Source organism: Pteropus alecto, unplaced genomic scaffold (genome assembly GCF_000325575.1).
Source record: "Pteropus alecto unplaced genomic scaffold, ASM32557v1 scaffold69, whole genome shotgun sequence".
Classification (NCBI taxonomy): domain Eukaryota; kingdom Metazoa; phylum Chordata; class Mammalia; order Chiroptera; family Pteropodidae; genus Pteropus; species Pteropus alecto.
In genome coordinates this window covers 10,867,569-10,889,837 of record NW_006494610.1, presented here as the reverse complement: position 1 = coordinate 10,889,837, position 22,269 = coordinate 10,867,569, and the positions used below count along the sequence as shown (strand labels likewise).

Here is a 22,269-nt window from a genome sequence, read left to right as displayed (position 1 = left end):
TGTATATATAGTATGATTACATTATATAATCCATCCTCTACCTTGTTTTTTTCAAAAAAATGTTGCCATAGCTATTAAACATACTTGAATTGAGCTGAGGGTGGTGATCTGGAGTAGGCATTAGAGCTGCTTGTCCATTAGTTATATATATCTGTGTTACATTTGCTCATCTATCAGGAGCTGCTGTTGCCTTTGCTGGGAAGAGGCTGACAGTGTGTGCTGTCATAGCTTCTCATGCTGCTGTTGTTCCTCAGCCTTTGGCCCTTTTGCACCTTCATGCATTGTATGTCACTGCTGACACAGAGCTCTCTGTGTGTCTCTCTACTCAGAAGATAATCCACACTTTTTTTTTTTATTTCGAATATGCTTTGTACACTCACCACATTCTATTTATTTTCTGTCTGCCACTGTAACTGCAGCGACTAGATAATCTATGATTCCTTCTTGCACTGTAAGTCATATTGGCTTCTCAAGATCACTTAAGCTCTTAAAAACATGCCTCAGGATATCCGATCCCTTAAGTCAATAGTTCTCAAACTTTAGGGTTCATGTGAATCATCTGGTGAGTTTGTTAAAACATAGAGTTCTGGACCTACCCCCGAGAGTCAGATTCTACGGATCTGGGGTGAAACCTGAGATTCTTCATGTTTAACAAGTTCCCAGGAGATGGTGGACACTCCTGGTCTGTAGATCTGTCACTCTTTGATTAGCAAGTTTTGAGTATTCCCACTTGGTCATAGGATCTGTGGTCTCACTCATCATGTTCTGAGCCCACTGAAGGACTGTCCCTCTGGTGCCTTGCTTGAGCCCCCTGACCCACTGGAGTAGTCACTTTCCAGGCTTGCTGAGGGGATAACCCTCGAATGCATAGTCTGGCTCCCTGACTCATTGTTACATTTTCCTTTTAGTCTTGCTGATCTCTGGCTACACTGGCCAGTGAGCCTTTTCAGGCAACTGGCCTCACTCTCTCTGGCCTCAGTGGATTCTTCAGCCTTTGTGGATCCTTCAGTCCCACTCATCAGTTTTCTCACTGCTCTTGGAGTTCTTTGTCCTGCCTCTACTGCTTGTGGCAAAATAGGTCAAGAAAGACACCTTCCCCACCCCCACCTAATGAACAACTCATCCATGGCCTTATCTTTCCAACTGCCTTCTTAAAAAAAAAAAAAAGAAAATCAAAAACAACTCCGCAACTCCACTTTTTCTTATAGGCTGTGAGGGCACAGAACAAAGCAGAGTATTTGATATGAAATAACAGCAATTCACATTCAAGTAGCTGACATCCCAGTAAGCCAGGGGAAAAAACTAACACAAAAAAAGGAAACAAAAACAAGTAAGAAAAAAACAAAATGAAAACCACCTTTGCAGGTCTTTTAATTCCTTTACTTCTTTCCTGCACTACCTAATGTTGGTCCAACTCCACTCCAGTAGGGCTGATCTGCGATAATTATAAACTGAGATGGCTTGACAATGAGGCGAGCAGACTTCAGGCTCTTGCTTTCTGAAACTCCCCCGAATATGCGCCAGACTCTTGTGCCAAGGAACATGTCTATCATGACCTCTCTCTTTCCTTCAACAGTTTTTCTCCACACAGGCCGTTCTCCACTGCAGTGTTTCCCAAGTCTTTCCATCTTGATGTCTTTCCATTTCTTTTCAGCTCACAGCTGGAAATCTCATTTTTGTTTCTTTCTGGCAATTTTTCATTTCTTTCTATTTCTATTGTTATTTAACTGTGAAAAGTATTTCCTCTTGCAGAAAAAATGCCCATATGCTTTGTCTGAGCTGGCAACCTGCTGTTCAATATTTGCCGTAAGCTGTGTTGTCGTGTTTAATGTGCACCCTGAGATGTCAATAGCATTTCGTATATATGGAGGCAGAAACCCGTTTGACGTAATTTACTAGACCTCCTGTGGTTGGGGACCAAGTCACCTCATGAACCTCTCCCTTTGTAGGACGTCAGCAATTAAATGAGGCTAGCTCATTTTGTTTGTATTTTATCTCTGGACTTATAAGAGAGGAAAGCAGGAGGGAAAGGCTCATGGGAGATCTTTACAGTAGACTTGCTTTTCCTGACATGGTTTTTCTGAGAAGCAATATTCTGGTCTTCAAGACATTATTTTCTGGCTTTGCTTGCTTGCGGGATTTTGGCTTCTACTTTATGGCTTAACTGTCAGAATTGTAACTTGCAACCTGAGTATGTCTTAAATCATTCAAATGAAAGAATAAACTGGAATAAATCTAAATAAACACAATGAGGATAACCAGCAATCCATGTAATCTGAGGAGGCTTATCATAAATACTGGATGTCTGCCCACTAGAGGGGAGAAGGGACTTGGGAATGCAAAGCCAGCGTTCAGAAGGTTGGGAACCTGGGAACCTGTGTACCAATCAGGCAGAAAGCTGTCCTGCGGGTGGCTGTGACCATGGCTGCAGTCACACACCTGAGCTTCTTTCTGAGCCATATGTGCTCCACTTGAGTAACAACTCTATTGCTTCTGTGCCAAGCAAAGGTCAGGCAGACCCCTCCCTTCCTTAGCCAGGTGGTGCCTTCTCTGTGACCGGCAGACAATCCCTTCTACCTCTGCGGGAGGGGGAGACCAGTGCAGACAATATTTTCCAAATGTGGTGTTAGTTTATCCCCAAAGCAGACAAAGTGTGAGTCTATGGGGTCGGGGTGGGGGGCACAGCAAAGTAAGAATTTTATATTTCAAAGACTGTATTGAAGTATGGGAAGCATGGAAACGTTCTTGTTTTCCCTGACATTTATTTTATAGTTTAATCTTTAATTTGTATTTATGTATAAGAGAAGGAACCTGATAATATTTTCAGTGCTAGGGCCTACAAAAACTGTAATCTGGCTCTGGCTGAAGATTCTTTTGGTGAAAATATTCATCTTCTTAATTTCTTTTAATCTAATCTTCCGGGATGGGAGTCTCAAAGACAGTAAACAAGATAAGCAAAATAGGCCCAGGGAGTTTTGAGATCTGTGGCCATGCTCCGTCTAAAAGGGACAACTACTTAGCTCAAGGCAGTAGTCATGGAGAAAGGCATGCTCGATGTTACTAGATGCATTTTTCAAAAGATGAAAATCTGAATTTTTAAAAATGTGAAATAAGTTGATGCACAGCAATTTTAAAGCACTGGGGGAGCTAAACAAAGCATGATGTGGGGTTACCAGGACATATTCCTGCTTTTAGGATTAGGTCATTTTAATTCTAAAGAGCCTATAGGACACAGAAGGCTCAAAATATGTAAACTCTAGATCATTATTTGTTCTGAGAAGCTCAGGTGACAGTTTTGGTTTGACAAAGAGGACTCTCTTCAATTCCACCTAACAATTATTTATTGTTCTAGGCTAGAGTTGGAAGACACAAACACCATCAAAACACTGTCCTCACCTTTGAGGAGCTCATAGATTGGTAAGGGAAAAAAAGCATGTCAGTCAGTGAGTTCTGGAACAAACAGGGACCTCATCTTTCTGGTGGAAATCCCTTAAGTTGGTAAGTTTGAGATAATATGTTAAAGTGCTATGGATTTTATATAGACTTAACCTTAAATACCCTACAAAAAGTGTCATCTATCTTCTGGTTGCCCACAAAATGCTATAAAAAATCACCTATTTTAGTTTGGACATGGTTTTTGTTTTGTTTCCTTCATTTGATATCATTCGTTATCTTCTTTTTAAGCATATGGCTTTGTAATAAAGAATTTGGCCTCAGCGCAAAGAGAGGTCTGGTCTTTTCTGGAAGGTAACCTCTGTGTCCTTGGAACAGGAGTGTCTTTGTTGTCTATGGTGAGTCCCTTGGACCATAACAAGGATTTATGCTAATGAGACTCATTGAGAGCACTTGATAGTTTATGCTAAGGAGATGACTCAGGGTGGAGCCAGCCACCCCAACAGTCTTAGGGTGGGGACCGATCATGTCACATCTACCAGCCATATAATTAAAGGTTGGGCCTTTGAGTCACGTAATATTAGCCTGACCTCTGGGAAGAAGATGGGGTTGGAGGTTGAGCTCAACAACCTGGGTGATGATTTCGTCAATCATGCCCACATAACAAAATCCCAAACTCTGGACACAAACACTTGGGTGAGCATCCCTGGTTGGCAGTCCTCTTGCATCCATGCCAGGAAGTTAACATGTCCCTGAGGATGATAAAAGCTTCACATTTGGAACCCTTCCAGACTTTGTCCTATGTGCTTCTTCCTTTGGCTGGTTCTTATTTGTTCCTTTTCACTATAATAAAACTATAATCCTGAGTATAATACTTTCCTGAATTCTATGAGCTGTTCTAGTGAATTATTGAACCTGAGGGAGGCTGTGGGGATCCCTGAATTTGCCGCTGGTGTCTGAAGTGAGGGCAGTATTACAGAGATTCTTTTCTCAGACTTTGCAGTTTTGTAAATTCATTGCAGCTGGTGTCAGATGTGTTGGGTAGACTTGGCAGTTTGGAGGACTGAGATCTTAACCTGGAGTTTGGCTAACTCTGGGAAATGGCACACTTTTCACTTAGGGAGCACTAAACGATAATAAAAAGGAAAGATAAAGTCCGTGCTTAAAAGAAATTTAAAATCCCACTGATCAAACTGAATGGGCAGACTATGAACATGTTAGATAGAGACCAATCTTGAAGGAAGCTAAGTCGGATAAATACCCTATGAAGGCCACAAGGTTAAATGTTCATGTATGGGAAGAAACCTGACGCTATCTTCAGTTCTATATATGTAGAACAAGATGAGTTATAGGACAGTAGGGTGGTTATCAGAGAGGAAGGGGATGGGTGAACTATAGGGTGGCGGAAGGAGACTAGACTTTGGGAGGGGAGCACACAATGTAATATACAGATGATGAATTATAGAATCATATACCTGAAACTTATGTTATTAACCAATGCTATCCAATTAATTTAATTTTTTAAAAAGATGAGTTACAAGGAGGAATGAGACTGGAGGGCTGAGTAGGTGACTGAAGTTTCCTGGTAAACTCAGAAGCAAGTGACAGAGAGAAGGGAACAACTCTGTGAAGGGGAGTAAAATGTAACTGAGGTTGGTTTCTTTTCCCTGTGACAGAGGCTCTGAATAAATTTAAGTCCGAAATTACTTGAGCCCTAAATCTTACCCCAGCACTGTCTCCTCCCAAAGCCCTAGTTAAGAAAATCCAGACAACCCTTCTTGAAAACTGCATTTTTACATCTTCTCTGGCAGCTGGAGAATTAGTGATATTCTGTAGATTTGCCAAATTTTATCCCCAGAAATTAGGAAATAAGTCTTTTTTTCCTGGAATGCCCTCATCCATAGAGTCCAAGGACAGCCTCTTGGAGTTTTCTGTAGTAAAGGATCTTGTCAAGCATCTGATCCAACTTATCTAACATCCAGGACAGAGGAAGCCTCTTGGGTTCCCGTCCGGTTCTCATCAGTGCTGCTCGAATACCTCTCCTGAGAAGGAGCTCACTGTCTATCAAGGCAATCTACTTCGCTTCGGAACAGTTTTAATTTTTACAGAGTCCTTTCGTTTGTTAGATTAACTTTTTTTCTCCTGAAAATTTTTGCTCATCAGTGGTTCTAGTTTTATTTTTTGGAACAATCTACTAACAAGGGAAATGATGATGATAAACATTTATCCAACACCTAATATGATGCAGGCACAATAGCAAGAGCTCTACATATGTTATCTTCTTTAATTCTTAAAGCACCTCTATGAAAGAGTATTGTTATTATCCTTATCTTGCAGATAAAGAAACTGAGGCTTAGAGCTTAAGTTCCATGTATGAGCTAGGATGGGGCACAAGCATCTGAGCTGGGATGGGGTGTCATTTATTCAAACCTTTCGTGGACCAAACTTAATCACATTGAGTACCATATAGGACATATCTTTTACAGTGAGTGTTTTATAGCTTTTAATTTAAGACATGCTCATAATTCTAGTTATGCTGTATATTTGTATATTAATGTTATTTTATGCTTTCACTCTGATGCATAATAATGTGTACACACACACACACACACACACACACACACAAAGATTTTCAGAGCACTCCCCAAATTCCCGATATTGTGCCAATTGAAGTAGACATTGTGAACATCTTTTCATGGTTGTCTCTTAATTCAAATCTAATTGAGATTGAGCTTGATTTTACTTCTGTGTGTCACTATATATTTTCTGCCCTGTAATTTTGATTGAAAACATACATACTTCTGCTGTTACAAGTCATCTCTTCTGTCATACTGCATGTTTACCTGTGAACTGCTGCCCAGAGAGACCAGGGGTCAGTCCAATTCAATTAAATAATTAAAATATTCAAGAAAATCCAATCTATTACAAGAAAGAGTAATTTCCTTCTTGAAATACAATGTGTGCTGATTTATGATGGTATACAGTCATAGAAATACTGGCACGTTTTGAGAACTTACATAGCAAGAAAAAAACTCTCAAATTTTTTAATGTGAGTCCTAAAAGTTTTCTTTCTTAGTGTCACACATAATAACATTTCCTCTGTTTAATTATACATACAATATAGCCCAAACTGTGGAAATAAAGGGAATCAACTTACAGGCTGTCCAGGCTCATCTCCCCCGAGGATTCTGAAGCCAAATCCAGACTCCATCCTGCGAAGGTGAACATCCAGCTCCTTATAATCTGGACCTGGCATAAAGGAGACCCCATTGAGTAATGAATCCTGCCTTCACCCCACCTCTCAAGGGACTGAACACACCCATGATTAATTTTCTGAATGTGATTAATGAGAGTGCTGTTAGAGTTGGTAGGAAGCATAGAGAATAAAAAAAATATATATATGGCAACAGAAAGTAGGTATTTCAAAATTAGGTCATCTCTGAATTAACTGTGACCAGTTGAGAAATGATCATAGGCAGAAAGAGCACACACATTTTCTGGGTGAAAAAAAAACAAAATGAAACTGATGCCTCTATAATTCTTTATTTTCCTGAGAGCATTCAGATTATCCCCAAGAAGACTGGCTGTCACTTTGAAGATGTTCAGTCTGATCAGAACGATTGTTTTAGAAGTATGAGAGAACAGATGGCAACATCCCGAAACTACCTGGTAAAGTACTGCCTAGTAACTTCCTAATACCTGTTTATGACTTGCATCTAGTTTAGTGTGTGTGTGAGAGTAGAAGGGCATATAAACTTATGCCTAATGAAAGTTGCTTCTTTTACAATTGTAAAGATTAAAAAGTATAGAATTTAAACTTTTCTGTATTGAGGTTTGTTTTTAATTTTCTAACTCCTTTAGATTTTTTAGGAGTAGAAATTTGCCTAGGTCTAAGTGAACTCTTAACTCCCAAACATTTTAAAATGTGGAAGTCACCAGTAGATTAACTACTGACTTCACTACCTTATTCAAAATAAACTAGAAGAAGAATACTTTTCTGCAGTTAGCTGAAAGAATAGAAACATACTTAAAATAAGCTGGGAAACTCTCCTGAATGTCATTTTTTTTCCCAATTGTAGAATAAATAAACCAAAACTATAAGACATATTTTGATCGTTTAAAGAGAATATGATTTATGCTCATCTGCTGCCCCTGGCCCTTTGAACCTTCCTTAGGGGGAAAAGCTTCAATCATAACTGAGCTGTGTGTACTTTTACAGCCACTGGTGGGACATCAATGGATGATCAGCAACACTAGGGTAATGCTTATTAATGCCATTGTTCGCTTAAGAAATATTTAGTGATCTGGGCCTTAGTAGTTTAAAGGAGATATTAGAACGGATAGAAGAAAACATTAAGTTAAGCTCTCCTTGCTTAACCAAGATGGTTTTGAATTTGGGATGGGATCTCAGAGCCTTCTGGGACAGGAAGCTATGTCTGGACCACTTGGATATCTACTAGTAGTCATAATTGAGAGACAGACTCAATGAATGATGGCTTGGTGAGTCTTTTCCAGGCTCTATAGTAAGTGGGGCTGGTGCGACACAATAAACCAAGCACAATGGTACTGGACTTGCCTTCGTGCCCTCCAACTTGACTGCGTATTCTCAGTGATATACAAAAGGCAAGTCATTCGCTCCTGAAATGTAGGTATAAGTTTATTTTCTGTCTAGTGCTCTCAACAAAAAAAATTGAATCAGGTACACAATCAGGTACATATGTATATACATAGGTATTGCTCAAGACTCAATGAACTTTCATGTCCTTTTATGACAAGAGGCACCTATAATCAAAGTCTTTTTCATTCAGTGACTAATACAAAACTCAAAAAAGACTAACAAATTGGATCGCCACATCCATTAGTCATTCTTTATGAATTGTATAATCATTCATATTTTAAAGATAGAACTTAGAAGAAATCAATTACCATTAATAGCTAGAGTCTTGTGTTAAAAGGAAGATAAAAACTTTGTCCTACATTCTACAATTCACAATTGACTTTTGAACTAAGTTTATTTTGGGGTCTATGCTATATATGAAATCACATTTTGGTATGTGTGCTAAGCTTTTGGGTCTCTGAAGGCAGGTGGAGCAGTCCTGCAAAATCATAACAGGTACCTGTATTCCTCCCAAGGGAGGCAGAAAAGCCAGAGGAGATGGGAAGATGACATATAATGTTCAATCACTGTTCAGACCTCTAAAAGTTGGTTGTGATATGACTATTCACAGCAATCTCCCCTCTAGGTTACTTTAAGCTTAGAGGAATCTAGACCATATACATATAAAAAATACAAATGAGCATGACATACTTTTGAAGCTTAATAGAGCTAGCATATGCTTAAACAACAATTTCTATCTACCTTAAATATTCTCATTTTGCATCACTGGAATATGGTAAACAGGAAATTGTTCCTCCAGTAGCTTTAGCACCAATCCGTATTGCATGAGGAACTCTAAGAGGAGTTTATTGTGTGATCTATTTTATTTACTTCCCCCAAGTAAGACTTCCCCCAAGCAAATGCTGAAATTATGACAATCCCCTTAACGGAATTTGGGGTACACTAAAGTACAAGGGGATTGTCTTGTGTCAGAGAATGCTGTGATTCCTGGGGGAACTGGAAAGCTTTTCTTAAATGGATGACTCAGAACTTTTTATATTTTTTTTAGTAGAAAAATATAGATTTTAGCTCGTTAATTTTATTTAACTCTGAAGAACAGATTTGAGAGGGGCATTCATCTTCTTGCCCCTATTTTTTGGTATGCATTTTGGTGACATTATTATCTTCTGACTCTTGCTCTGACCACTCTGATTTCAAATATAGAGTAATATGTGCCAACCGGTCATCTTCGCCTTGCAATTTTCTAGGCAGAAGGTGGCCAGCTTCATAGTACACGAGTAAGTAAATAGAGGCAAAGAGACACCCATTAGAAAAGTGTGCTAGCGGACATGATTTATTTTTTTTCTTGGTTAATTTTGAACACAGAGGTTGCAGGGAATGGAAACTTTAGAGAAATAGTCAACTGGAAAAAAAGTTTAAAATCCTTGGGTCCGCTTTGCTAATTATATCCACAAAACCCTCTACTTCTTCAAAAGAGCCATGTCGCTTGTAATGATCAGTTTAACTTGTGTTTTTTTTTTTTTTTTTTTTTTTTTTTTTAGGGAAAATAAGAGCTTTTAGAAAGATAATTTTTCCTTGGTTTATCCACTACCCCACCCTTTGAGTCTGGCTTTAGAAAATAACTACAATTATATGCACAAAACTGAGAGACATTATTCTTTTTCTTTCCTGCTTTGTAGCTTTCTTGAAAAATGTTTCTGATACTTTCTTTTAGCTGCTTTTCTGGCCCAATGACACATTTCAAATGATTGCATCGCATTTTATGTCTTCTGTTAATTCAAGAACTTAAAGGGAAGAAATCCAAGGGCCAACTCTTCACCCTATTGTGACAGAATATAACTAACTATTGCTACCCCTCTCTCCCATTGGTTTGCAAACCATACATCTGTAAAGTTGCTAAATGAAGGGGTCTGGGGGACACATAGTGGGACATCACTTTAGATGTCACTCAACCATACTCCCAACCAACATTCTTTTTCTATCCTCTGCTTTCTTGTTTATTCTCTTTCTGTGATCTTTTTTTTACCTTTCTTTCTCCTTCGCCCTTTTTCCAGAACTGTCAGGATTACTTTCAAGTTTTTCTTGGTGCAACTCAAGAAGAAGCAGTGGTTGTGAAAAAATGGACTAAAGGGAGACAGAACACTTTTTGGACATTAGTGTTCAATGGCCAGTCATGGGCAGTATTGTTTCTTCCTTAGAAGCTGGGTCCCAGGATCCTTAGGCATTGTGAAATAAAGCATCTTAAGATACTCATCCAAGATGGAATTTTACATGATCACTGTGGCAAGCTACCAGATGGTATTTATAAATCCTGATTTATCCTGGACTCCCATTAATACTGAAAACCTTAACAGGTTTAAAAGTAGCAAATCATGGCCACATCCAGCTATCAGGACAACCTCCCTCATAACAAAGAAAAATAGAATTTCAAAGCTGATTCAAATTTTACACTAAGATTGCAGGAAGTCTTCACATTATATGTATACTTGGTCTAGATTTTGAGATATATCTCGTACACAGTTTTAGGGAAAAAGATGGGTGACTGAACAGACTGATTAATTTTATGAATGATTCAAACTTTGAAAATGCAAAAACCAGCATTTTTATGGATTAATATGGCGCATGGGATGCTGTTGTAAACATGTCAATTAAATTTTGGTACTTGAATCCCCTTTCATGTTTTAATTAAAACATAAGTACCACGAGCTTATTATCAGTTTGGCACAGAGAATGAATTCATTCAATTTTTCATGCTGGAAAGAGCATTAATTTTTTTGGCTGTTCTTTGTAAAGAGATCTAGGAAAGATAGTATGAGGAAGGGATCAGGAATTAAATAGTTTCTATTGCTAGAATCTAACATTACCAGATAAGTGGCTATCACATGTTCCCCTTCTCTTTATTTTTTTCCTTTATGCCTTTGGTAATGTGAATTTGGTCAGACTCATTTTAGCCATAGTAGAAGCCATCTCTCACTTAATTTGGTCCTTTCTCCCAGCCTTCAAATAAACTCAGATTTCCCCTTCACTTACTCCTCCATTTCTTTCTTGGAAGAGTAGTCCTTAGTGGAGATTTCTCTCCTTATCTTCACTCTCTCATCTGACTTACTCCTCCCAGCCGGGCTTCTGCTCTCTTGGCATTACTGAATTGCTCCTCTAAGATCATTGATGACATCCTAATGCCCAAATCAAATGGCCATTTTCTCTTTCCTCATTCTGGTTGGTTTTGGTGCCTCATTTGATACTGTTGATGGGTGCTTATGACTCCTGATTTCTTTTGTTTCTAAATAAGGAAAGGTCTCCTTTTGAATGAGATTTCTACTCTTGGTTTTCTTGATACTTCTTACCCTGGCTCTTGTCTTTGGGTGAAGCTGTTCATTCAAAGGTCCTGGCTATGGAGTCATTGTTTCTTGCTAACTTTCTTTCTTTATGATGGCATAATTATCTTTGTCTATAGTATTCCATTACGCACACTCTGTAGGAGTTGCTAAATTAATGTTTCTTGAATTGTTTTAAGATTCCAATCTAGTAGACCCTATAAGCCACAGCATTATTATACTATGGAGTTATCACTTGGCTTCATAATTACAATATTTAAGACTTCCTACTATTAATTTTGCCTCTGTACCTAAGGCAAAATTAAATGTGAGAAGTAGCTCAGGAGATCTATTTATTTTGGATGCAGTAATGATTTTCCAGAATATTTTGATAACTTGTGTGTACATTTAACAAAATATTTGGATTGGTGCTTTTCTTGAAACTCTGGATTGTATAGTAGTATAATATATTCAAACTATATTGTAACTTTCTCTTTTAAGTAATATATATTTTTTGAAAAGTGAAAATAGTATTTTGCACATATATCAAGGTAATCTAAGCTATCAGGTGGTTCTTTTTTTTCTTTTGTTTTTAAATAAAATACTTTCAGAAGGAGAAATTTTCAAGAAATGTGCTTACTGTTGCCAGTAAGATGAGATTTAGAATTTCATATTAAGTCCTATTTTCATTTTGCAACTGTAATTATTACTAGGTCTCATTTTTCCTCTAGGCATAAGATATTCTTTAAAATTATAAGTATTTTACAGTCAGGATATAAGAATAATCATGCTTTAAAAAATTTTAGACTGCTATAAACAAATACTTTAGACATTATTTGAGGATACAATGCTAAGCAATATCTTCCATATTTCCTACATATCCAAAAAATGACGTGGAAACTTACAGAATGAAATGCTCTCAAGCACATATATTCTCCAAGGGATGTTAGAACATGCTGAGATGGATAATGAGCTGTCATCATGCAAACACTCTAGAGATGTGTGCTGTGAGCGTACAGACTTGAAATAATACTATTATTATGAAATGCTCTTTTCTGCAATTGTTTCAGTGTTCTGGCTTTCAATCCAGTGGTCTAATCAGCTGTTCTAAGCACTTCCTAAGAGTAAAAAATCTGAATCTTCCTTTTCCTCTTTCATTTCTGTAATAACATTAAATATTTTAGCCTAAACGTTAAGTATTTTACAGAATGGTTAGGTCAAAAAAATTGTTTTCCTTTTAAGTAAATTAATTGATTATTACTAATAGTTCTCAAACTTCAAATTATAATATTCTACTCTAACTTAAAAACTATTGAAACATAGCATTTTATAATTGGCATAGTTTAAAAAGTTAAATTGACATAGCATTTAACTGATATGAAAATAATTTCATTCAATATTAGCAAAATTTCTAATAAGTTCTTTGGAAATGTCTAAATTGCAAATCTCTTGAGATACTCTAGCTTATCTATATATATCTAGTCCAGGTCTGTCCAATATAAACAAAATGTAAGCTACATAAGTAATTTAAAATTTTATAGTAGCCACATTTTCAAAAGCACAAATAAACAGGTACAATCAATTTTAATAATATATTTTTAATCTAACATATTTAAAATATTATTTAGCATTACTAAAAATAATTACCAAGATATACATTTCTGCATTTTTTTTGGGGGGTGGGTTGATGATACTGTCTTTGAAGTCTGGTGTGGATTTTAAACACATCTTATAGCACATTCAAATTCAGAGTAGCTACATTTCAAGTGCCCAGTAGCCACATGTGGCTAGAAGGTACTGTATTGGACAGAATGAATCTAGCCAGTCCAGTGGCTTTGTCTTTTTAAATTTATTAAAATTAATAAATGTTTTCTTTTGTCTTTTATTTGTTTCCTTGGCAGCCATTTAGGCCTGCCTTGATGAGACTTGCTTTCTATCTTAAATATTTGCTTATGTGAGTGAATAAAATTAGCACAGTGATTACATGCTAATAAACTGATAATACTCAGAAGAATGATTTGTTACACAAAATGGAAGACATCATTCAGAGGACTGTGAATACTGAAGAATACTTGCCAGAGGAATCCGTTCGAAAACTGGTCCTTGGTGGCACTTGTTCTGGATGGGAAAATGGGGAATTAAAGTTGAAATTCATTTATGGCATTTTAAAATTCATCTTTACTTTCTTTTTGTTGCTATTATAACTCACCCCCAATTTGTGTTCATGTTTGTTGATTTTTTTTCTCTAAAATCTGTGGAAGTTAGCAGACAGATTTACTATTTTATGTATACGAACATGTCTGTAAATGTATTTTGCATGCATGTAAAGTAGAAAAATCTGAATTCCTTTAGATCAAAATGGAAAAAAGATCACCATTTCCAAATATTAACCGTTGATTCTCATTATTAGAATGCTTTTTTGAAATTCAAGTCAATCCAGAACCCGAAATATACACACAGTAAATACAGGTCTTTTAAAATCATGCTATAATATCTGTCATCAAATATTGTAATGAAAAGTAGAAAATTCAATCAATAGTTGTGTTGATTTATGTATACCAGTCCAAATATTTTGATATTTGCTTTAGATAGTTAAAGTTATGTATAAGTAGTTGAGTTAAATTGGTTTATTTTCGCAATAGAAATCTTTCATGAGAATTGTGATGTAATCTATGCTACATGTAACATAAAAATTTGTGAATGTGAAGCATTCTGAAAAAATGGGTATTTTATCATTAAATTTAAAGAATTAAAATAAAACCAAATTATAATTACTTTCTAATTGAGCTTTATTTGTTTCAAATAAAGAGTTCTACACTATTCAACAATGAAAATGAAAATAGAAGCCTCCTGAGAGCGATGTTGAGGTGTAAGATTGCAGGCCTTCTATGTCTGACATGTGTTGCCTGCTGTACCCCTCACAGCTAGTCTCACTCATCGCAGGCAGGATGATCATCCCTGCCAGGCAATCTGTGTTTTCACAGTAAAGGCAAATTAGTTTTCTAGTAGAAGTGTTATTTTTTAAAACAACCTCCATGTTAGTGTGACTGCCTAGGCTTATGAATTGAGAAATATCCTTTCATCAGAAAGAGAAAGCTGTATCAGGTTTGGAGGACTGCTACCTCTAAACACTTCCATTAGTTGCAAAACTGGCATTTTATATTATCATAATTTCACTAGGACCTACTTGTCATCCAGCAATTACACTCAGTTTACTGCAGCCCTGATGGTCTCATATTTATTCATGAAAGTACTTTGGGTTACATTGTCAACTTATGCTACCAACAAAATGCTTTGACATACCAAATAACTTTCAATCAAGTACTGATTTAAGAGTTTACTTATCACATCCTCTCCTCTACCCCCTCTCCCACCCCCATTTTCCCCTGTCTGATTCCAGGAGTAATTAAGTTTTAAATTACTGAATTAAATAAATTTATAAGTTAGTGGATTGGATCTAATTTCTAAAATACATGAGAAAAATGTGTCCCCAACTTAATTTTTATTTTACTATCTATTTCTTAGCTCATAGCATAGTAACTTTCTCTATTAAAAGGAACCTGTTAGAAATATAAATATTATCATACTTATTTACAAAGCTACCCCAAAATACTATTTTTAAAGTTAGATTTCCAAATTAAAACCTACATATTAAATTTGGCAAAGACAGCTTAACTGGATTTACTGATCTTCTTTATCAATATATTATAACTGTAAAGTGACACATAACGTGATATATCAGAAACTCCAGCTGAAAAGCAAAACTTTTTCACCGATCAAACCAAAGCATAAATCATACTAAAGATAGCAATAACGATTTTCTCATGGGCAAAAGGCACAGGAAATTAACCTTCATAGTACAGTTGAGGACATTTTAAATGATTATGTTATTAAATTTTTTCTAGTCTTTTCTGTTTCTCATGCTAAAGTCACTGGTAAAAGTGTCTTAGTATTTACATATAATCTTATTTTAATATTTTACTAAAATAAGATCATTCCCCAGAGGACATTTGTGGGTGACACTTGATGGCCTAATGACATCAGCATTTCTGAGCAGATGAGGCCAGGGCTTGATCTAGCAGTGTTCACACGCGTCCCTAGGAAGTCCCGGTGGCCTTTCAGGATCACTTCATGGCTGCCTGCAGCTATGGCATCCATGAATTTATCAAAGCCTTTCTTAAACCTCTGGATATTTACAGTGTGACCATTCTGAGCATTATCACAAAGGCAGAGGAGACTGGAGACAGGTAGGTTCGTGCAGAGGCACTTGCACAGAAATCAGAGATCTGGTTCTGAGCACTATACATCTTGTGCCTCTACCTTGTGTGACGTGGCTCCCACAATCAGTTTCCATTTGGTTTCCAGTGCTGTGCAATGGTGTGTAGTATTTTTATACTACCCCATCTTTCCAAGTGATTCTGCTGTTAGGATGGGAGACAAAGCAAACTACAATCCTGCTCACTAATAACAAGGAAAGAGCAGCAGAAAAACCAGTAGTTTAGAAATACAATCACCCATTCGTGATTAGCTATGAATTATATGTGCATTGTAATATTGAACAAGAAAAGAATTTCACAATAAGCAATGAACAACAAAAGAGCAGGATGAAAGCCATAGACGTGGAAAACACAATTGTTCATTTTTGGCTGGCTATAAATTATAATTTCATGTTAAGAATAGTTCTAAAAAATAGTTTGCTCCTCCATTATCCTCTTTAATGGCCTGTGGTTACTTTCGATTGCTACCTTTGGCGCGGTACTCATTGCTTATTATAGGGTAATACTTTCTAAATTCTGGAAAGAAAAATTGATTGTGTGAGCTCCTTTTGAAGACATTCCAGAGGAATTTTTATTCTAAAGAGATTCTACTATAAGGCACATTACACCATATGGATCTCTGACATTTTTATGATCTTACATCTGAATGATATCTTACTGCAGGGGAGTATGGGCATGTTGTACCTCATAAATTATTTATTTATAATAACCAAGGTTCAATGTGAAGAGAAAAAAGTTTGGACAACTTCAGTCATAATTCAACTGGGGTTCATGCCACGGTACAGAAACGTGAGGGAAGAGATTCAGAAACAAGAATTGTTCTTCTCCGTCTCTTTCTGTTTTCATTTGCTTGTCTGCTCCAGCATCTGAGGCTGCAATGGGGAGTATGCCCAAGAAATGGCCCTCTGTGCTAGAATGATATGACATACCTGTAGAATAAATCTGGCTTAAAGAAAACCGGAGCAACAGGACAGGGCCTTATTCTTAAATCGACTTCATTAGCATGATCAAAACTTTATTTGTAAGGTTCTAAAGTGAAGCATACTCATTTTCTTTGGGAAGCACTTTGTGTTGCCTTGCTTGGAAATAAAAAGTGGAGCCATCTGTCTGTAATTAAGTAACTATAATTTTTTCTAGGGTTAGGAAGACATTTATTAAATCTGACTTATTCACTGTGATAAGAATGCGAACTTCATGACATAGTACTTCCAACGCATGAAGCCTAGATCTCTATTTTTTCCTACTTAGTTTGCCATGCTCTAGATTTGTACATGTGTATAATTTTCTGGGTATGGAGAGAGTTCACTGAGAATTTGTCTACCAAGACAATCTACCATATAAGTCTTAACTTCAACTTAGAGACAAAACAGGTATAAGCAAAAATTAGGTCTGCCAAATAAATTAATTTGAAAGAAATTATCTGAGTATGTATTAAAAATTTTATTTATTGCCTGTACATTTAGATATATGCTTTTCTTGGACAGTAATGATGTCTACTTCTTTAATAGATGTGGTAAAAGGAAGCCATATAATTTATCATTCAAATGAGGATAGCCAGGAGAGTGAAGGGTGAGCTATTAATAATTATGCCAGGACGCCACAGAGCAGGACCATTCTAGGCAAACTTTCAAGTGTAGTCACTTTAGGTAGTCTCATGGGTAAAGTAGGCCATTATAATAGTTTCTTATCATATCACAAATATGTGGTTGAAGCAATGATGTATTCACATAAAGAGTAAGAATGGCAGGAAGAGATGGGAGGGGAAAAGCAGTGAGGGCCTTTAAAAATAGGCTGTTTTTCAAGGGTAGAAATGGCATACATAGTTAATACTCAGAATGTTAGCATACAAACAGAAAATTCAAGCCCTTCCTCTTCTGATTGCAAAGAGAATTAAAATCCTTCTTTCATGAGATGAGTGAGAAAAGGGCAGAGGATGTAGAAGTGAAAAATGGCATGGCTTATTTCCCTTTGCTTTCAATTGAAAAAAATTAGGTTTGGTTCTATTTATTATTGTGTCCCTGGACTTCCTTTCTGAGAGAAAAAGCAATGGTATTTCCTTTTGCTTTCAATTTTAAAAAATGCAAGTAATAAGGGCAGCAAGAATCATTAACAGAGGCTATTATACAAAGAGAAAAGTGATGTTTATCTGAAAGTCTTGACTAGAGAAGGGGGTGGGGAGATTTCTGCTTTTTGTGGGAATTGCTAGTCATGACAGAGGGTCAATGCTTAAGTAGTTAACACGAAAACCCAGAAATCCCATTGGTTAAAACTTCTTTTGGCATTTTTGGGGGGCATAATTCTTCTTTTATGTATATAAGCTTTGAGTTTATATGGAATTAAGTTAATCAGAAAAAAAAGTTTTTTTGCAGAGTTCTCTAAGAACTAATTAGATTTTTTGATAATTAAAAGATATTTAACACAAGACATTCTCCGGGTTAAACATCATTTTTGCACATGGAACGAGAAATTATCAGCCTAATTGTCTAATTATATTGAAACTGTTGTCTATATTTACTGCGCAATTTTGTGTGTTAAAATATTGATATTATTTGCTGTGTTGTGTAATGCAGTTTCTCAGGAATCGTTTTCCTATGTTTCCCCAGTTTCACTGTGAGCTTCACGTGAGCAGAGATTCTTTCTTGTAGTTTTTCTCTTGTGGAATGCTCTGCAGAGTTCTAGACACATATTGAGTGTTTCATTCATTCTTGTTAACTGATGTGGAGCCTAGAGGTGCCATCTCTGGGCACTCTGCCTGATGCTCTGAAATCAGAGGCATGGCTCTGCCTGTGGGTGGAAGAATCGTCTTTCTCTTTCTTTAGTTCCACCTCATCATAAGAAGATCTCGTGGAGACAGGACATGTTCCTAGCTTTCCTCTATAAGCATGGACCTATCATATTCTGTTTCACCTGGCTCCAGTACCCTATGGTTGTCTTAGTTGGTTTAAAATCACTATATATTTTTTGCCAGGAATACATCTTTGTTAATATGTCCTGTGCCTGCACATTAAAAAATGCCAGCATAATCTAATTATGAGCCAAATGAAGCATAGCAGCATTTACATTATTTGATAAATTTTCACCATTTTCAGGGGACTGGTGACTTGAATCCAAATACTTCTAGACAGCCGTGATATAACAAACATTCTGTGGCTCTGTAGAGCAGACGCTTGTGGGTGGAGGTACATCCTTTTATTTGGTCACTGCAACCCAGTTTTGAATGTGAATGAAAAAAAAAAAAAAACCCTTTAGCCTTAGACCTGGTTGTAAGAGAGGATACCATGAGATCACTGTGGGCCAGGGAAAATGTCAGAGGGCTTGGTGTAGACAGCTTTGGTTAGGATTTCCCTCCATTCTTTCCCTTGTCTCACTGATTTTTTTTTCTCAGAAAAGAAGTTCGGGGACACAAAAATAAATAGAACCAAACCCCAAAATATAATGCATGTGATTAAAAGGCAGCCAGAAGAGGACTGGTTCACAGTCAGAATTTTGAATATGGGTCTTTTGTTTGGATACGTACATGTCATGATCATTAAAAAACAAACAAATGAACGAACGAACAAACAAACAAACAAACAAACAAACGTATTTAAAGATGATGAGAAATAGTCTGAGCTTTCTCCCAATCATTAAAAAAAATTTTTTTTTTTTTTTTTTTGGTATTGCTCTGAAATTTTAAATGAGGGAATGGAACTTTTTATACTCGGAAACCAGAAATGTATGGAGGGCAAAAGGCTGTTTTGTTCTGTCAAGATACTTACATGTTCACAAGTAGAGTGAACTGATCAGCTAGCCAGAGACCAGAGAAAGTGGCACCATGCTTTTTTGGTTTTCTTAATCTTCAGGGTAGAGCTTTCTTACCTTGACATGATTTTTGTGTTTCATTCACACTCCATTTAGTGTTATGAAATAACATGATAGAAAAGAATGGGAAAGAAAATGAGCTTGCCCTCTTTTGGCTTCCTAAGAATTGTGACCCTGAAAACATTACTGTGACCTGAGAAACATTAGAGAGCGCTGATGAAAACAAAGGGGGGGGGCACAATTAGAGCGGTGGCAACAGTGACACATTCAGGGCACTGATGGGGGCAGAGGGGGTTGGGTTGGGGAGTCAGGATGTTTGTTGTTAGTGCGGCTCAGGAGCCAAAAGGGAGAAAATGCTCCCAGAGGAAGACTGATAAAGAAAGTTAGGGGAGGTTAAGGGAGATTGGTTTGCTTGGTTTGTTACAGGTGAGCAGTGGAAAGGCAATGAGCAGAACAGCATTGCAACGGCTGGATAAAGAAATCAGAATTCTTTCAGGGTTGAAAAGAAGGTCATGCATAATTCCTGCTCAGAAACCGAGGCACAACAATATCAGATACCATAAAGAGAAGGCAGAATAAATAACAACGTTGTCTTTGTCCCGAATAATAAAGCCTTGCATTGAGTAGGATACTGCAAAAGGATGGAAGCAAATGACTAATGCAGGGACGAAAACAGGAAGAAGCATCTCTTGATGCTCCCTAAATGTAACCAAAAAACTAAATAAACCGAAGATGTGGGATGATATTTTAATCCCGCAAGGCGTTTCCACCTTCCGTGTTAGAACTACTACTGTATCTTGATCTCCATTTCTTTACACTTATTCTTATTTCCCAGTTAAATTTCCAAGAGCAGGTTATATTACTCATTTTTGGTATCTCCCCACAGTGTTGAGAGTATTCAATGATTATTGAAGCATAAAAAGTATTAAGAACTATGCTAAAATCTTTTCATTTTTTTCAATTTAATGAGCATTAACATCCTGAATTCATACCTTATATTATATAGCTAAAAAGACTACTTTATTTGTACTCTATCACAGCAAAGGCATTATAACTATACAATCCTTTAAAGACATTTCAGAAGAGGAAGAATGTAATACAGTAGCCCTAACATAGTCAATTATTTATAAAAAAAGAGGGGAAAGGGAGGTTCGTTTTGATGAAAATGATTTCTCAATGGCCTGCTGTCCTAACTATTTTATAAGTCAAAATTACTTTTACAAAAAGTTGTAGAGGATGGGGAAAAGGTATTATGACTACCTTTCCCTTTACCAGCTGGGTACATAATTCTCAGCCCCTGAGCTCATCAAAGAGTAAGCAGATTTGAGATCCTCTGAGATCACACACAATTTAAAACTCGCTATTCATGTTTCAAATGATAAAGTTGGGAAGAAGACACTGGTGGAACACCGAATCAAAGAAAATCAGCAGACCAGAAACTGGAGCATTGGGGACCAAATCATTCTCACTAGGCTAGGTTTCTTGATCCATTTACTCAGGTTCTTATTATACTGTGCCTTTCCTTCATAGATTATACATTCATGCCATTCAGATCCCTGTTCTCTAACATTTGGAAGAGATGGCCTGTTAGATGGTGGAAAGAGGTACAATGAATGATAATGCAATATTAAAAACTTTTGTTTTCTAATATTTATAAAGTGCAATGAAATAATTTTAGAGGACCTTCAAATAGGATGACAAGTACATACACGAGATTTTTTTAAATTTTACGACTGAACTTTCAAATAGGCGCTATTGCATTAAATGAGAAGCAGAAGTTTCAGGTACAAATGATGGGCACCTGGCCCTGTGCTGGTTTCGGAACCATTACTTTCACAATCGTGATTTGGAAGGACTTGGCTAACATTTACTCACGACCCTTAATTCTTCAGTGCTTGCATTCAAGGCTCTAAAAAAAAATCTAAGCTTCAAACTCAAAATCAGATTAAATATAAAAATCTCAAACATTTCTTCTTATTATTTGGTGACAGACAAACTAGCAACCTCCTTCACCCCCTCCCACCTCCCAAATACATTCCTGATTTTCCTCAGGGGCTTAGGGGGAACAAAAGTAGGAGATAAAATTTAAAACTGAAAGCTGTAAGCTTTTTAAAGAGTTGACAGATTTTTTTTTTTTAGAAAAGTTTAGATCAGCTGGCTTTATTTTTGAGATACTTTTAAACCACAGAACATAAATTCACACCAGATCATTTCAGTCTCAGTATAACTCCTGGCAGGGCTTCAGTTATTATTAATGTACCCTTGTCTTATGTGGCTTTCACTTACGCCTACTTTCATAAATGGCTCTAGATTTCTCGTAGAGCTCATATGGGTCAGGCTTTCTTGGGTCAAAGGCCTCTGTTGAGTCAGGAAAGGAACCCCTGTGAAGGGCAGGTGGGAAGGGCAGGTTCTGCGGTATGGCCGGAGCAGATAGACTCGTCTGAGGACTGCCTTGGTTCTCCCATCGGTCCATTATCTGGATTTTTTTAGAGAACAGAGAAAATAACTGACAAATTCTTTCTTGCTATTTCCTTTGTCACATACCACAACCCTCACCTTTAAGTGAGACTTTCTTGCCCTATAGACTTTTCTTCCATGAAACATTTTAAAACCTGGCATAACAGACTTGAGAGAAAAAAGATTCTATATCTATATAATAAAGTAACAGACTGTTATAAATACAAGCGATGCCTGAATTTTGAATGCAAACTTATATCACCCTGTCGCCTGTAGCTGGTAATCTTCAGCAAATCACTTAATCTCTCTGAGTCTGATTTTTATTTCCTATAAAATAAAGATAACATGTATCTCAAGATAATTTATGGGTAAATGCTTAGAAATATATGGTATTATGCCTTTTCTAATA

The 22,269-nt window shown here is 36.8% G+C and overlaps 1 protein-coding gene across 1 annotated transcript in view; it reads right to left on the bottom strand.

Annotated features, from left to right (window-relative positions):
* The window catches only part of LOC112474005 (membrane-associated guanylate kinase, WW and PDZ domain-containing protein 2-like), a 292,185-nt gene that overhangs the window by 132,562 nt on the left and 137,354 nt on the right, over window positions 1-22,269 (bottom strand). The window contains exons 7-9 of the mRNA XM_025042189.1: window positions 21,690-21,879; window positions 13,402-13,443; window positions 6,551-6,642 (exon numbers count right to left, since the gene is read on the bottom strand). Of these exons, the coding sequence (XP_024897957.1) occupies window positions 6,551-6,642; window positions 13,402-13,443; window positions 21,690-21,879 (324 nt within the window). The remainder of the gene's footprint in view (window positions 1-6,550; window positions 6,643-13,401; window positions 13,444-21,689; window positions 21,880-22,269) is intronic.